The sequence below is a fragment of the Schistocerca nitens genome, chromosome 8 (assembly GCF_023898315.1).
Source record: "Schistocerca nitens isolate TAMUIC-IGC-003100 chromosome 8, iqSchNite1.1, whole genome shotgun sequence".
Classification (NCBI taxonomy): Eukaryota; Metazoa; Arthropoda; class Insecta; order Orthoptera; family Acrididae; genus Schistocerca; species Schistocerca nitens.
Window position 1 is genome coordinate 540,128,094 of NC_064621.1, and position 18,522 is coordinate 540,146,615.

The 18,522-nt window shown below is 44.6% G+C and overlaps 1 protein-coding gene across 1 annotated transcript in view; it reads left to right on the forward strand.

The window, feature by feature from the left end:
* The first annotated feature begins 1,589 nt into the window (after positions 1–1,589).
* Positions 1,590–18,522, forward strand: part of LOC126199662 (cyclic AMP response element-binding protein A-like) — a 160,582-nt gene continuing 143,649 nt past the window's right edge. The window contains exon 1 of the mRNA XM_049936591.1: positions 1,590–1,922. Within this exon, the coding sequence (XP_049792548.1) occupies positions 1,590–1,922 (333 nt within the window). The remainder of the gene's footprint in view (positions 1,923–18,522) is intronic.

Sequence of the window (18,522 nt, forward strand, 5' to 3'; positions counted from 1 at the left end):
TGCCTTACTGGCGTCTAAGGATCTTAACTGTTTTACAATCCCAGATACACTAAACACTATGTCAGCCATCCTTGCGTTTGTTCCATAATTGAAAGGGGGAATGGTGTTGCAGTCATCTACCGTAAACGAGTTTTTTAAAGCTAGGTTTAGAATTTCGGCCTTCTGTTTATCATCATGCGTTACATTACCCACATTGGCAGCAAAAGAAGGCATTGAATTATTTCTATATCTACATTTATACTCCGCAAGCCACCCAACGGTGTGTGGCGGAGGGCACTTTACGTGCCACTGTCATTACCTCCCTTTCCTGTTCCAGTCGCGTATGGTTCGCGGGAAGAACGACTGCCGGAAAGCCTCCGTGCGCGCTCGAATCTCTCTAATTTTACATTCGTGATCACCTCGGGAGGTGTAAGTAGGGGGAAGCAATATACTCGATACCTCATCCAGAAACGCAACCTCTCGAAACCTGGACAGCAAGGTACACCGCGATGCAGAGCGCACCTCTTGCAGAGTCTACCACTTGAGTTTGCTAAATATGTCCGTAACGCTATCACGCTTACCATATAACCCTGTGACGAAACGCGGCGGTCTTCTTTGGATCTTCACTATCTCCTCTGTGAAGCCGACTTGGTACGGATCTCACACTGATGAGCGATACTCAAGTATAGGTCGAACGAGTGTTTTGTAAGCCACCTTCTTCGCTGATGGACTACATTTTGTAAGGACTCTCCCAATGAATCTCAACCTGGTTCAAATGGCTCTGAGCACTATGGGGCTTAACTGCTGAGGTCATCAGTCCCCTAGAACTTAGAACTACTTAAACCTAACTAACCTAAGGACATCACACACATCCATGCCCGAGGCAGCATTCGAACCTGCGACCGCAGCGGTCGCGCGGCTCCGGACTGTAGCGCCTAGAACCGCTCGGCCACTACGGCCGGCTGAATCTCAACCTGGCTCCCGCCTTACCAACAATTACTTTTATATGATCATCCCACTTCAAATCGTTCCGCACGCATACTCCCAGATATTTTACAGAAGTAACTGCTACCAGTGTTTGTTCCGCAATCATATGATCATACAATAAAGGATCCTTCTTTCTATGTATTTGCAATACATTACATTTGTCTATGTTAAGGGTCAGTTGCCACTTCCTGCGCCAAGTGCCTATCCGCTGCATTTCGCTGCAATTTTCTAATGCTGGAACTTCTCTGTATACTACAGCATCATCCGCGAAAAGCCGCATGGAACTTCCGACACTATCTGCTAAGTCATTTAAATATATTGTGAAAAGCAATGGTCCCATAACACTCCTCTGTGGCACGCCAGAGCTTACTTTAATGTCTGTAGACGTTCGTAGATTTTACGTGCGACCAAATGCAGCTGGTTGTCGTTCTACCTGTCAGAACTGCAGCTCTTATAATATACATATGCAGCCATGGTGTGTACATGTTCGACATTGTACTGACATTCGGCCATCTCTTCGGATGCTTCACTGTTTTTGGTAGGCAGTGAATATCGATTGCAACCTATCACTATAGGGCACCCTTTGGAGTTCTGCGACAAACTTCACATAGACTTGCGCGTTTATGAGCGGGACCACAGGGCACATTCAGGAGTTGCCGGGCGGCATCCAGTGGGAGGGCAGGAAGCTGCGACCTGCAGCAGCGCCGGCGGCGGCCCGGAACCTGAAGAACTGGCCGAGCCCGCTGGAATGTCGCCTCGTCCCGTGGGCGAGACCGCAGAGTCCGGCGAGCCCAACCACGCGACGGCCGACGGCGGCGCAGCTCCCAAAAACAGCCAGTGGCGGCCTTCTGCCTGCTGCAGGCGCGGACCGCAACACAGGTTGCAGCGGCTGTGCGCGCCGCGTGAAAGCAGCCGAGGTCGCGACGGACCGCGGCGCCAGCGCCGGCGTGTGCTGTGTCTGCTGCGCTTTCGCAGTGCAGTCTCTCCGCTTAGGCACTCCGGCACTGCACAGAGCTGTCGCTAGTGCTGCTACGGTGCCATAACCTTCAAACTTATCTGTCAAATCAGCTGTTTCCTATCCACTGGTTTGCGAAACGAGCGCACAGACGAGGCAACGTGTATTGTTGAAGTTAGAAGCGCCTGTTTTGACAAAATGTCTGCACGGTATTACCTCAGAGACTACCAGCCAGGTTCAATCCGTGTCAAAAAGGTTAGCGGAAGTGATACATAGAAGAGGAATGCCTGTCAAATACAAACATAGTCGTTATACACTACTGGCCATTAAAATTGCTACACCAAGAAGAAATGCAGATGTTAATCGGGTATTCATTGGACAAAATATATTATACTAGAACTGACATGTGATTACGTTTTGGGTGCATAGATCCTGAGAAATCAGTACCCATAACAACCACCTCTGGCCGTAATAACGGCCTTGATACGCCTGGGCATTGAGTCAAACAGAGCTTGGATGGCGTGTACACGTACAGCTGTCCATGCAGCTTCAACACGATACCACAGTTCATCAAGAGTAGTGACTGGCGTATTGAGACGAGCCAGTTGCTTGGCCAGCGTTGTCCAGACGTTTTCAATTGGTGAGAGATCTGGAGAATGTGCTGGCCAGGGTAGCATTCAGCATTTTCTGTATCAAGAAAGGCCCGTACAGGACCTGCGACATGCGGTCGGACGGCCGGTGTGGCCGAGCGGTTCTAGGCGCTACAGTCTGGAACCGCGCGACCGCTACGGTCGCAGGTTCGAATCCTGCGTCGGGCATGGATGTCTGTGATGTCCTTAGGTTAGTTAGATTTAAGTAGTTCTAAGTTCTAGGGGACTGATGACCTTAGAAGTTAAGTCCCATAGCGCCCAGAGCCATTTTTGAACATGCGGTCGTCCATTATGCTGCTGAAATGTAGGGTTTCGCAGTGATCGAATGAAGGGTAGAGCCACGGGTTGTAACACATCTGAAATGTAACGTCCAATGTTCAAAGTGCCGTAAATGCGAACAAGAGGTGACCGAGACGTGTAACCAATGACACCCCATACCATCACGCCAGTATGGCGATGACGAATACACCCTTCCAATGTGTGTTCACCGCGATGTCGCCAAACACGAATGAGACCAACGTGATGCTGTAAACAGAACCTGGATTCATCCGAAAAAATGACGTTTTGCCATTCGTGCACCCAGGTTCGTCGTTGAGTACACCATCGCAGGCGCTCCTCTCTGTGATGCAGCGTCAAGGGTAACCGCAGCCACGGTCTCCGAGTTGATAGTCCATGCTGCTGCAAACGTCATCGAACTGTTCGTGCAGATGTTTGTTGTCTTGCAAACGTCCCCATCGGTTGACTCAGGGATCGAGACGTGGCTGCACGGTCCGTTGCAGCCATGCGGATAATATGCCTGCCATCTCGCATCTCGACTGCTAGTGATACGAGGCCGTTGGGATCCAGCACGGCGTTCCGTATTACTCTCCTGAACCCACCGATTCCATATTCTGCTAACAGTCATTGGATCTCGACCAACGCGAGCAGCAATGTCGCGATACGATAAACCGTAGTCGCGATACGATAAACCGTAGTCGCGATAGGCTACAATCCGACCTTTATCAAAGTCGGAAACGTGATGGTACGCATTTCTCTTCCTTACACTAGGTATCACAACAAAGTTTCACCAGGCAACGCCGGTCAACTGCTGTTTGTGTATGAGAAATCGGTTGGAAACTTTCATCATGTCAGCACGTTGTAGGTGTCACCACTGGCGCCATCCTTGTGTGAATGCTCTGAAAATCTAATCATTTCCATATTACAGCATCTTCTTCCTGTCGGTTAAATTTCGCGTCTGTAGCACGTGATCTTCGTGCTGTAGCAATTTTAATGGCCAGTAGTGTATGTAAGTACATTGTAATCTAGTTTGTACGAGTATGTACGCATAGTATTTTCCTCACTGTGTGACGTCAGCGGGTAGTTAATCCTTTTATATGTGCAGATTAGGAAGGAAACCCCATACCGTTAGTTTACGAAATAACATCTCGCGCTGTGATCTTTAGTTATGATAAATACAGTTATTCTACATGAACGACGGTGTATGGATACTTTTTGCATGACAGTGTGAAAAGCTGCGGTCCTCTGTAACACACCCTTGAGGTATGCCCGAAGTTAGTTTTACTTCTGAAGATTTTTCTCCGTTGAGAAAGATAGTTGTGCTCTGTTTGCTACAAACTCCTTAGTCCAATCACACAACTAGCCTTATATTCCGTAAGCTCGTATTTAGTTCATGAGCCAGCAGTGCAGGACTATATCTAACGCAATCCGATTGTCAAGGGACACAGCATCATGGAGTGCAGCCAACTGCTGAGTTCTGGGTCTCGTGTACGAACAGGGCAGGATGGTTTTCACACGATCGTTGTTTTCGGAACGGTGGTTGACTCCCACAGAGGAGATTTTCTATCTCTGTAAATGCCATAATCCGCGAGCATAAAATATCTTACAAAACTCTCCAACAGATTGAGATATTGGCATATAGTTATTTGCGTTAGTTCGACGACACTTCGAGAAAATCTATGTAAGTAGGAAACTGCATATGGTAAACCAGGGATTATACACGTTTATAATACAAACTCTTCAATTGTACATCAGAATTACGAAAAATATTCGCTTCAGTGAGCACTTGACTCGTAAATTGGCTGAATATAATGTGCTATGATGTGATAGAAGCTCTGGTTTCCCTAACGTGTTCATAGATATAAGGTCTGATCCTATGCATTATTTTCCCAACAGGTGAGAACTGGTTAGCCCTCTGTGGTCTGTGTCTCACGACTGTTGTCACTGTTCACAGCCTGTTGCAGTGCACTGTGGATGGCTTTCAAGACCGGATATCTTGGCTATTGTGTTCAGGTATCTATCTCTGAAATCTTAACTCTTTCTAGATCAGAGGTGCTCAACCTTGTCAGGCTTGAGATCTATTACAAGCCATTTAGTCCATTTACACATTACTGACTTACAAATGCCATAAAGGATCAAGCTCAAAACAATAATTTTTCAGAGCCAACCGTAAACAATCTGTAGGATAGGATCAGTCAGTTCTATACTTATATTTCACCGCGTCCATCGCTGAAAATGCTGCCTCGCATGGATAAGTTGACTCAAAAATACTGTAAAACATACGATGCCACTTTTACAGTGTTAGCGTAGGTTTTTACATTAACTAATTCTCAGAAGTGTATCTTCACGGTATTGTAACTTTAAGAAGGTGTCATTTTGGACTCACATTATTTCGTCTTCAAGTTCAGGGTTACAACAAGAGAAGAGTGTACTCATTTTAATTGAAATTCCTTCCACATCCATGTTCTGGGAAGATTGAGCTGTGAAATCTAGAACAGGTTTCATGCCCTTGAAATCTGATGGTTCAAATGGCTCTGAGCACTATGGGACTCAACTGCTGAGGTCATTAGTCCCCTAGAACTTAGAACTAGTTAAACCTAACTAACCTAAGGACAACACAAACATCCATGCCCGAGGCAGGAGTCGAACCTGCGACCGTAGCGGTCTCGCGGTTCCAGACTGCAGCGCCTTGAAATCTGAAATTCGGTTTTCGCACTCTTACTTCATTGCTGTCAAGGTGACTGTATACTTATTTGCAGCTTCTTGATTCAATAACTTTTGCTGATCCGACAGTTCTGGCTCTATTTGAGGAAAGTATTTCAATCTAATTTCTGTAACTGTGTTATCCAGCGGTCAAGTTTTTGCACGAAACACTGTATAGAAGGCATAAAAGTTATCACAGTTTGTTTTTTTCCTCGACTTTCTTTGTTTAACTCATTTAGTTCAACTGTCATATCAGTTACAAATGCCAGAGGCAACAACCAGCTCAAATCATACAGTTATGAGTAGTCTTCCTCTCTTGTCAGTTTCGATGACATGAGGTTTTGTGGAAGCTCGAAAAGAGAAGTTTGTGTCGCCTATTGGAAGCGGAGGTTGTTCGCTCTTCTCACAGTAACCCCGTTCATGACGCGCCGCCAAATTACAGCTCGCGGGTAGTAATATCGTCATACAGGAGAAACTACTGTTGTTTGGCATGAACGTTGAAGACAATGAAATCCAGATGGAGACGAAAGAGGCGGAGACAGCGTTGCCACATTTACTGTACCGCCTAAAAATACGTTGCGAAACACTCACTGTCAGCTCAACGGTACTTTACGAAAAGGGTTCATATAAACAGATTTCGGACTCCGGTCTTGAGAGATCGAATCATAAAGTCATGGAGATCGACTGGTCGATCATGATCGACCGGTTCAGCACCCCTGCTCTAACTATATAAATAGATTCTACCTGTTTTTATCGTATGATATCCTACGAGATACAGGCGGCACTGTGACTTCTCCCCACACTGTCCACCGTAAGGACAAACACCTTTAGAACATGAAGGAATACAGAATCTGAATTCACCTGTGGCCACGATTTACGGTAAATGAACAAAAGCGGAAACTGTCTATCAAGTGAAGACATTTTTTCCCATTGCTGTCAGCAGATTTTGAGGCCCTGATTTATATTTCTGGTGATTCTTACGAATGTCTTGTAATGAAAACAACTTTGAAAGTATTGCAGTGTATGTTCCAACAAAGTTAGATGTGACAAAATTATGTCGTCGTCAAGGATGCAATATGTTTAATGAAGGACATGTTTGTATAACTGTTTCTCTTAATATTCGTATGTGGCTTTGCCTTTAATCCGTAAACTGGTGGCTTAGGTTTAACTTTTCTCTTTTATGAGAAGATTCAGAGGGATCATTAACCAAATTTTGTATGAGAGTATGGGGTGAAGTACGTGGTTTTTAGTAGAATTTAATAAATTTATTCTGAATGAGTGTCTAGATAGTGGATTGGCCCAAAAGTTCGCTAACGTGTGCGTGCGCGTGACATATCTGTGTGCACCTGATATAATTCGGAAAACTTTTGCGCTGGAGCCGTTGTAAGCGTGTGAGAGTGGTATCTAACGCCATGGATCAGGCTTCCGAGCCGTGGAGTACCACTGTAAATATGAGCTGGAGTCTACATTCTGCAGTCAACCCAACTCCCTTCAGGAGAGAGTACAATCGAGACAAAAGTGCGCAACTTTTATTAGCAGCTTTTGTTTCTGCAGTGTGAGACGTCTGTCGATTTCCAGTTCCGAGCATGTGACAGAATCACGCCAAGGCAAATATTGACCACCAATGGTGAGACGACAATCTAGTAGTTTGATTTTAGTCGCGAAGAATTTTACTCTGTGCTTGGTTCAGCTTATCTTTATTTTCCGTATATTACACCGCTGGGTGATTTTATCCAGATGTTGTTGAAGCTTTCGATGAATGAAAAGAAGGTTGCGAGAACTCTTACAGATAGCTGTGTCGTCGGCACAAAGAGCTATCTCTCCGCTGAGGGACGTCGTTCGTGTAAATGGGAGGCCTAAAACCGAAACTCAGTCTGTCCTGTTTGGCTAGAACGTGTGCCTTTCCTTACGAAAAACTGACACCTCGTAAGAAAGGAATCAATGATGCAGATTACATTCACAATGTTGAGAATGGCTGTGATATGAGGTCTGAGTGGTGTACGGTCAAATAGGGGGTGCCCCAGGGATCAGTATTGGGCCCACTCGTGTTCCTTATTCATACAAATGATATTTCCTCTAGTATCACGGGTAACTCTAAAATATTTCTGTTTGCTGATGACACTAGCTTATTAGTAAAGGATGCTGTGTGCAACACTGGCTTAGTTTCAAATAGTGCAGCTCGCGAAATAAGTTCATGGCTTGTAGAAAATAAATTAACGCTATATCACATTCGGTTTTTACCGTTTCTAACACACAATTCAACAAAGCCTGACGTTTTAATTTCACAGAATGGGCATATGGTTTTTGAAACTGAACAGTTCAAATTTGTAGGTGTTCAGGTAGATAGTAAACTGTCGTGGAAAGCCCAATTTCAGGATCCTGTTCAGAGACTTAATGCTCCCATTTTTACTATTTGAACGGTATATAAAGTAAGTGATCGTTCGGCACGAAAATTAGTCTACTTTGCTTATTTTCATTCGCTTATGTCGTATAGTATTATATTTTGGTGTAAGTCTTCCCATTCTAAAAGGATATTTTTGGCTCAGAAACGAGCGCTTCGGGCAATAAGTGGCGTAAGTTCGCGAACCTCTTGTCGACCCCTGTTCACTAGTCTGGGTATTTTGACATTGGCCTCTCAATATATACATTCTTTACTGTCGTTTCTTGTTAACAAAATCAGCTCGTTCCCAAGAATAAGCAGCTTTCACTCAGTTAATACTCGGCAGAAATCCAACCCGCATTTGCATCAGACTTCCTTAACTCTTGTGCAGAAAGGTGTGCAGTATACTGCTGCATCCATTATCAGTAAGATACCACAAGAATTCAGAAATCTAAGCAGTAATCCATACTCTTGCAAATCGAAACTACAGTCTCTTCATGGATCAATCCTATTCTGTTGAGGAGTTCCTTGAAAACATAAGCTGATTCTTATGTTATATTATTGATTACGTTTACTTAAACTTATGGCTTGACTTTTTGGGGTCATTAACATTTTATTTTTATCTGTTATTCCTTTTATGTTGTAACTTCATGTACTGACACGTTCGATGACCTTGCATATTTGCTCCTCAATTTGGTCCTATGGGGCTTGAAGTGTAAATAAATAAAAATAAATAAAATGTTTCGGGCATCCTGCTATATCGATGTATACGAATCCATCGTGTCAGACGAGGTCAATGCTTTTTCTATGTCCAAGAATACTGCTCCTGTACATGTGCGGGCAAGTGTAAAGGACACATTTACTAGGCACTGGATCTCAAATGGCTGAGGATGCTGATGATGAAAAGAGTGCTCGAAACGCATGTGTGCGTCACTGACTCTTCGCCACGCACGAGTGTAACTTGCGCTTAGGTTTACGGAAGGAGCGATAAGATTTCCATTAGCAGTATAAGCATAGCCTCGCTTTGAAAGTGTAACGCGGGTGATAGCTCGTATCAGAGAACTACCGGGGGCGTTAACATTTCATACGTACAACTCGCACCGTTCGCCCACACCACGGCTGCACACATGTCCCGTTAGCCGTTATGGAAATTTCAGTGGACTGTTGTTTCCGCTGTACACACATATCGTCGTGGCGAGACAATCGATCACCGCTATGTGGAAGCATTTCACAGGATGAGAGTCCCACATACCACCGTCCTTAAATATTTTTTCTCGCTTCTCTCTCGAGTGACGTCAGATGAAGCAGGAAACTAAATATGTACTACAAGATACTAACCTACTATAGTTTTCAGGAATCGGTTGCCTCTATACCCACTTCTACGTGAAAATATTCAAGCGAGTTTGAAAAAAAAGTGAAAGTGGAAATTTCCGAAAACGTATACCTAATTCTGCCTATCCCTGTTCCTAATATAGCCTGCCACACGAAATTAGTAGTATATGTCACAGCACTTACTAGTCTGGCACACATCTCCATTGCAAAGATCAAAGTTTTCCCGCGTTACGTGATCTGGACGGAATGTAAAGACCAACACAGAGATACATTAATTGTTTTATTGAAGACAGTTTTTATTTTTATTTTCGAGTTATGTTCTTGCAGCTGAATAAAAAGAAATCTCATGTATTGACCAATGAACTCTTAGATCCTACCTCTAGAATGCCGTGTGATGGCCTACAACATTGGCTTCTTCTTCAAAAATGAAGTAGACTGTTTTCGGCCAGCACGTCGTTTCCGATGCAAATTGGAAGCTGAAGACTGTCTCTTATAACTAGATGGAAAGGAATCTGCAATAAGTCTTGCCGAGTAAGGCTGAAAAATTGTATTCCGTATTGAGCCAATAGTCAGGGAACTTAACTGTTGTATATTAGTCAAAATAATTAAAAAACGTATGAGGAAATATGCACGCGATCTAAGACATCGGTATTGCCGACATAGCCTGTAGGCTATATAGGACATATGATGATAGGGTATATTAAGAACATAACACAGTTGGCACACTCGCTTTAACGAAAGCCCAAAATATTATTCCGCTGGGTTCTTCATTTAACGCCTTTTCAGCTGGTATCAACATGAAGAAATCGTGTCTTACTTATCACGTCCCCAGTCGGGACGGAGGCAAAGAAGTGGCGAATGAAGCTAAAAAACTTCCATCTCCGTCCCTATCTTGTCTGTCTCTGATTTGGAACTCAATATCAGCGCCAAGTGTTGTTTCGTCCGAAAGCTGGGATCTGACTGCATGCGATCAAACATGGTGTGGTGGGCCTATTGCCTTCAGATCAGGTGTGGTTGACATTTGGGATACTCGCCCTACTTAGATAGAAAAGTACTGTGTATGCCCAAAATAAGCACACTGGGCAAAAAATTAATTATACGCAGGACCCATCACGCTAATGTTGTGTAACATCGCCTCTAGCCTTGATAACGGCCGCCATTTCGCGAACAATGCAGCTCACAAGCTTCTTGGTATGCCATATACAGCAGTAGCCACTCATTAATGATTAGCTTCCGTACAGCTACCAAACTGTTGGGATGTTGACTGCTACATTTCAGCCGCTATTGCAAACAGTCTCATACGTTTTCTGTGGTATTAAGATCAGCTGATTTATCGGGTCAGTCGAGATGGGATAGGGTGCCTGAATGTACGGCAACCAACCAGGAACGTGTGTGTGCGCAGAAACAGTGACCAGGGCTGTTATCATCTTGGAAGACAGGAGTGTGTGTGTGTGTGTGTGTGTGTGTGTGTGTGTGTGTGTGTGTGTGTGTGTGTGTGTGGTTTCTCAGTTTATGGGTGCTCAGTGGCAAAGCTATCAACGCCTACACGAAAATCAGCAAGGACGAACGCGGCTGAAATTGATAAAAATTTCGCAAACATTGAGGAGTAAATTGACAGAACTGCACTTACTCTCTCCCAGCCTCACTCATGGTCGCCCTGAGACACACATCGTGGAAGATAACGTAAAAACCCTCGAATGAGATAAAAGTGTAATGAAAACACAAGTAAAACAAGAAAAGAGCTAAAATAAAAACACAGGGCAATATGACCGGGTAACAACTTATGAAAAAGCATGAATGAGCCAGCCACGCCGGTAATACCTTAAAAATTTCTCCACAGAATTTTAAGTAACATGTCGGACGTGGCACAAAACCTTAAAAGTTGTACCACAGTCGTTTGATTGTCATTTAAAATACCGGGGAAGTCCGTCGGCAAGTGAGTTGCCGCCCTTCGGTCTGAAAATAAAACAGTGTAGTAAAATATGCTGCATTGTGATCTGTACACCTTAATCAACACATACTGGAGAGTGCTCCCACTGGAGCAAGAAGCCAAGCATCTCAGGGCTGTGCCCCAAGCGAAGACAAGTTAGGAGGACCTCATCCCGCCTGCGTGCCTGGAAGGAGGTGCGCCGTTGCCGCGTAGAGGACTTCTCCAGACACAGCTTACTGTCCATCACTTCCAGCCACTCTTCTTTCCAACGTCGCAAGACTCTGTAACTCAACAGCGAGGCGATAGCACGCAGGGGGATGGCGTACTTAAATATCTGAGTATCACGAAATATCTTCTGGCTGCTACATCCGCCTTTTTGTTCCCCGCAATACCGATGTGCCTTAGAACCCAACAGAAAGCCGGGAGTATTGACAGCATAATCATAATGAAGATGTGGAAGAAAGGGCAGCATTTGGTCACCGGGAGTCTTAAAATTAATATCTTGGTTAATATTCTAAGTAACCTGAATGAATGGAACCAAGTCACGGTATAGATAACACCCCGAAACATCACAGAACCACCTCCAACCTAAACTAAGCCTCTGCGTTGTGCTGGTTAACGTCTCATTGGGCTGACGGTGTATATTCAACGCCTTGCATCGGTTCCAAAGAGACAAAATGGCGAGTCGTTGAACCACACCACACGCCGCCAATCAGTTCAAATGGCTCTGAGCACTATGGAACTTAACATCTATGGCCATCAGTCCCCTATAAATTAGAACTACTTAAATCTAACTAACCTAAGGACATCACACAACACCCAGTCATCACGAGGCAGAGAAAATCCCTGACCCCGCCGGGAATCGAACCCGGGAACCCGGGCGCGGGAAGCGAGAACGCTACCGCACGACCACGAGCTGCGGACCCAATCAGTTATTGTAGAGTTTCTGTGATGTTTGGGCAAGTGAAGACGTGCAGCTTTGTGCTGACGTGAGAAACGGCCTTTAATGAGGTACCCTACATGTCCACTGCATGCAGTTTCCGTTGCAATGTTCGCTAATAAAATGGTTGAGATAGACCTGCATTCAGCAACAACAGCAATTCACGTTGGGTTTCAATCCCATTGCCACTGATAGGGTATGACTCTCGTCTCCGGTCCTGCCAGCCAGGATATTTTTACGGCAATCGAAAAAAACTAGCTTCTTTCTGTCGCTCTGTCATGTCCACATATCGGCTGGCACAGACACGTTACTTCACAACCTTGATTTGCGGTAGGGGTGGAAGGACACGTAATTCCTGGTACCAGTTCTCCACCATCCAAACCATTCCCCTCCCCTCGCCAATACCCGCAGGCGTTAGTACGCCGCTTCCGGGATTCGGGGAGGCACGCCGGCCACGTATCGAGTCTGTTCAACGGATTAACGACGAGGCTGGATATTATTTTTAGACGGTTTGCCACATCCGGGTAGGCGAATTCCGGACTGGATGCCGGCGGCCTGCCTCAGTTACATAATTCGTAAACACTTCGAGAAAGTTCTCACACTTTAACATGGACAGCACTAGACGAAAAAAGATGGGTACACATTTTCATACCGGAGGGGAAAGGGAGGTGACAGGAAGATCGTCCGACCGCCCTCTACCAATAACGTTGCTAAATCCAGATGAAGGTACCGACCCCGTGCACTGGATAAAGGCCAAGAAAGAGGAGTTGTCCTGCACCGTGTACAGCGCTCCAAAGCGACCAGTGTATTCTTCTCAGTGAGCTCGTCCGACGCTCACGCAAGTCCGCAGTCGCACACACGAAGCATGGAAGAAGGGCTGATGAGTCACGGTGTGCGGCTGTATTCGACAATGCCGACGCGCTCTTACGTCGGAAACCACACGAGGTCGATTGGTGAGACACTGGGCTCGCCATCTGGGACGACGCCGGTGCAAATCTCCCTCCCGCCATCCGGATTTAACTTTCTTTGGTTTTCCTTAAGCTGTAGAGTACCAGTGATATGAGTGGTTTTCGCGTGAAACCAGCGATGCTGTTGCAAGACAGAGACAGAGACATCTGGTGGTACACTGAGGCGATTTTACGAATGTAATGCATTGCAGCAGACACAGCGTTCAAAGCAACAGTTGGCGCGGAGATTGTGCTACGTGATGGTAGGAGATTGTGGAATGTGTTTTTTTATAGTAATCATACTGAGGAGACACCTGACAGTGAAAGTAAATATATCTTACGTTCTCGTAACGTAAATTTGAGTTTGTACTTGTGTTGTTATGAGTGGTTTCTAAATAAAACCACTGGAGCATGTACTTTTGAAATAAATGTATTGAATCTGTGACTCATTTTTGCGTGTTATTTAGGAGTGTATTTTGTTGTAGGCGTTATGAGTTCATGGAATTTTCGAGATATGCGACGGGGTCTAGAAAATATGCCAAATTGTTTTCAAATATAACTCATGAAGCGATGGGTGACTGATAACCGTATTTCCGAGTGGTAACAGAGTGAAACCACAGCTTTAAAACAGTTAATTGTTTAATTTTGCCAATTTCTTCTTGTATTCGTTGCTTACTCTGATAAAGGTTAAGTTGTGAATATTACAGTTGCATTCCAAAGTGAACTGTCGTCTTAAAATAATTGTTGGTTTATTTTTGCCAATATCTTCTTGATTTTGTTGCTTACTGTAATGATAAAGGTCAAGTTTGTGCCAAATTTTAAAACTGAATTTCTCTATATTGTTGAGACTCAAAAGGTTAATCTCTTGAGACAAATGCCGGGATGACTAATTTCGAAACAGACTCAAACCGGACTTGTGCTCCGTCTCTAGAAACCTCGTCGTCGACAGTGCGAAAAATCGTAATTTACCTTCTTTCCGACGAGATGATGCGTCCTGCCAGAGAACAGGGCACCATTCATCCACATCGGTACTCAGCAGACCACCTTACTTCTGGATCGACGGGTCATTAAACTCTGATCTTCCTTCCACCTTACTTCTGGAACCACTAGCTTCCCTTAGAAGATGCAACAGACCTGCTAGAGAGATTTCCTACACTTCCCTTGTCCGTCGTCAGCTAGAGTATTATTCTGCAGCATGGGATCGTTACCAGATACAATTGGTGGAGGTCATCGAAAACGTTCAGAGACGGGCAGCTTGTTTTGTTCTGTCACGAAACAGGGGGGAGAGTGTCACGGATATGATAAGCGCGTTGGGGTGGCATTCATTGAAACAATGGCGTTTTTCGTTGCGGCAGGGTCTTTTCACGAAATTTCGATCATCAGCTTTCTCATCCGAATGCGAAAATATTTTGTTGGTATATACCTAATTCAGTGGTTCCCAACCTGCGGGTAATGACCTCCTAAGGGGTAAAATGAAATTTTCTGAAGGGTAAAAACTAAACGATTCGATTATATTTCAGTCACGAAACTAAATTATTTTCAAAAAATTATTACTATTATCACAATTTTTTAAGATTCTGATACTAATTACGTAAGTTGTCAATAATTACTTTGAGAAAAAGGAGCATTAATGCGGTGGATGTTATAGGTTCCTCACATAGTACACACTACACAGATATGTTGCGCTTTGTCCCGCACATCGCTGATGTACATATACATAACAGATGCTAAATAACTCAAGAAAATGTCGTCTTCAAATTGTAGGTAGTACCTGCAGTAGTCCAGAAATTGCTTCGTTACTGACTTCGAAATAGATAAATGAATTAGTTGACAGCACGACACAGCAGAAACTACATAAGGGCTTCTATAGTCATGCACATAGTTTTATTATTACTATTATTATTGTTACAATTAATGGATGTGGTCAGACGGAAAGCATTAAGAGTCTGAAGTCTTCCAATTTCTGCCAGTTCATTAGTAAGGAGAGCGGCAGTAAAGTGATTTACGAACATTACTGTTCATGTAGTGTACACAATTAACTAGGTTGATTTTAAAAGGAACTGCTGTGTGCAGGTCAAGCAAGAAACGCATTGTAGAGGAGTAATGCAGCAGGGAAAGCGTGTTTTGTAACAAGTGTCTACTCTCACTGTGAATAGTTAGCTTTCTTATCTGAGAAAGAGTTCTGGGTAGCACTTGCAAAGCACTACGAACTCCTTCGTCATTCATTCTAACAACACCCCCGTCTCCCACCCCCAGCACGTACGAATACACACAAACTAAATATGAGTCATCTTTCATCATTTCAAAAATAAAAGTGTTCCAAGAAAAGTCTTTCATTCTGCTGTTTAGTTAGCTGCTAAAGATGCCGAAAATGTGGGGGAAGGGGGTAGCAAGAGACGGCAGACGGCAGGGGGAGGGCAGGGGTACTAGCTAATGTCTGATTGCACTCAGGGGTAATGGTCTAAGAGAGGTTGGAAACCACTGACCTAGTCGGATGTGGAAGACGGCCTAAAATCGAGCCGGCCGCTGTGACCGAGCTGTTCTAGGCGCTTCAGTCTGGTACCGCGCTGCTGCTACGGTCGCAGGTTCGAATCCTGCCTCGGGCATGGATGTGTGTGATGTCCTTAGGTTAGTTAGGTTTAAGTAGTTCAACCTCAGATGTTAAGTCTCATAGTGCTTAGAGCTATTTGAACCTAAAAGCGACATCCAGGCTAGTCAGCTCTCCAGCTCTCGTCGTTAATCCGCGATGCGGATTAACTCCAGGCCAGGCTCGCCTCCCCGAATCCCGAAAGCGCAGCTTTAACGCGCTCAGCTATCCGGGACGATCATCTCTGTAAAACTGCCTTGCCGGCCAAACAACCCAGCGACGAAACGCACCGCTCTTCGTTGGATCTTCACTCTCTCTTCTACTGACCCAACAGGAGAGGGCCACCGAGATGCTGAAGAACCTGCATTGTCAGACATTTGAAGACAGACGCCAGTAATCCTTCGAAAGCCTACTTACAAAGTTTCAAAAACCAGTATTAAGTGAGGTATCCAGGCATATGCTACAAATCCCTCCATATCACTCCCATAGGGACCGCGAAGGCAAGATTAAACAAATTACAGAAAATCGCTAGTATTAGTACGAAGTATAATCCACCATGCACTTCCCAGTGGTTTGCAGAGCACATAAGAAGATGATGATGTAGATGATGCCACGTCCAACTCCATACCTGCAACGACCATACGTCGGATGTAACTGAACTTACGTCATCTCCTGTGTCTTCGGTGAACTTTGTATGCGGGCTAAAGAATCAGGACGTGAAGTAACAAGAGCTATCGCTGATGTCTGGAACCCTCAGTCTAAAGGGAGCATTGTGAGGATGTCTCGTAAAGACCACGGAGCATTCTGCTGCGGGCAGAAGTAGGACGAGCAGCGAAGGCCCCGTGCCGTGATGCACGCGAGCGCGACGTGTTCACGAGGGCACGCATCTGTAGCGCCGCAGCTGCCGCAGACCTCGACACAAGTCTCTGGCGGTCACGGAAGGCCACGAGGCTCCACACGTGCACACACTGAGGGCTGCGGGAGACTTTGAGCCGACGAGGTGACTTCAGCGTCTCTCCCGACAATCATCAGTGCTCAACGTCCGAGTTCCGAAAGACGACCAGGGAGATACACTTTTGTTGCCCAATCTTAGACAGTCAAGGAGCAGGCTGGAACGAATAGATGACTCCATTTCCCTTATACATTGAAGACACAAAGAATCTGGTACGCCTGCCTAATATCGTGTAGGTCTCCTCCGCTACCACGCAGAAGTGCTGCAACACGACGTGGCATGGACTCGACTAATGTCTGAAAAAGTGCTGGGGAGAAATGATACCATGAATCCTGGAGGGCTGTCCATAAATCCGTAAGAGTACAAGGGGGAGGAAATCTATTCTGAACAGCACGTCGCGAGACATCCCAGATATGCTCAACAGTGTTCATGTCTGGAGCTAGCGGAAGTGTTTAAACTCATAGTGTTACTGGAGTCACTCTGTAGTAATTCTGGGCGTGTGGGGTGTCGCACTGTCCTGCTGAAATTGCTCAAGTCCGTCGGAATGCACAAAGGACACGAGTGGATGCAGGTGATCAGACAGGTTGCTTACGTACATGTCACCTGTCACAATCGTATCTAGACCTATCAGGGGTCCCATATGACTCCAACTGCTCACGCCCCACACCATAACAGACCCTCCACCAGCTTGAACAGTCCCCTGCTGACATGCAGGACACATGGATTCATGAGGTTGTCTCCACACCCGTACGTATCCACCCGTATCCGAAAAAAGTGGTCCAACTAAGACATTCATATTTCTTTACGTACTACACGAATATGTAATAAAAATTGGTGTTACTATTTTAAAAAAACGCAGTTGATATTCGTTTGACCTATGGCAGCGCCATCTAGCGGGCCAACCATAGCGCCATCTGGTTTCCCCCTTCAAGCTAGACAAGTTTAGTTCTTCGTAGTTTTTCTGTTTGACGCTTATTTCGTGAGATATTTGACCCGGTCACGATCAATGGGCCACCCTGTATAATAAGATGTAAGTTATTTTGAAAAAACAACATATCATTCAAAACCTAACATGTACAAATGGTTCATGCAAATGAGAATACGTCCTTATTTAAATGTACCTTTTAAAAGAAAATTTTATTGTAGAGTTGATTTACATACATAAACTGACTTTTGGCACAAAAATAAAGACGTATGCTTTGCAACATGTTATTTTCGATCATAAGTATGCCTGAAAGAACGTTTTGTGTTGATTGTGAAAAACTGTATTTAGTGGACATATTCGTATTTTGTATGTTACTTCCTCAAAAAAAAGTAGTTATTCTGCATTAATGACACTTGAAAGAATAGTTTTGTTACTGGCACTTAGAACCAGTCAGTTTTCTGGTATGACAGTTAGAACGTTCTTATTAAATTATTTTCTAATTTGCCTCATAATTCTTTGCATTGGTGAGGCGGACAGCATAATTCAGTGGTATCGGAATACCTTTTTGCATACAAATAAGTTACGTACAAAAACATATACAATGTTTTTTGATTGTGCTGAGAATTGTAAGATTTGGCACTTAGAATGTCTTCCACTCTTCGTATGGTCTTCCATGGTAGTGGAGTACTTGGTGGCACCCCATTCTCTAGGCTTCCTTATAAAATTCTTGCGCAATTTATACTGATACGTTTGGACCTCCGAGGCCGTCTCTTCTACATGCCATTGTTTTCTTGTGGTTTAACTTCTCGATCTGCCCGTCAAAATTACGCCATTCACGAGGGGAAGGTCTCAGACATGGCCTGTCGCCGATTCAGCTCATGTTTGTTAGGTAGCTTGTGTTCCATCTAAAATGTAGAACTCTGATAAGGTATTTTGGCTCACTACCTCCTCTTCCTCACTCTCCTTTGTTTTTGAGAAA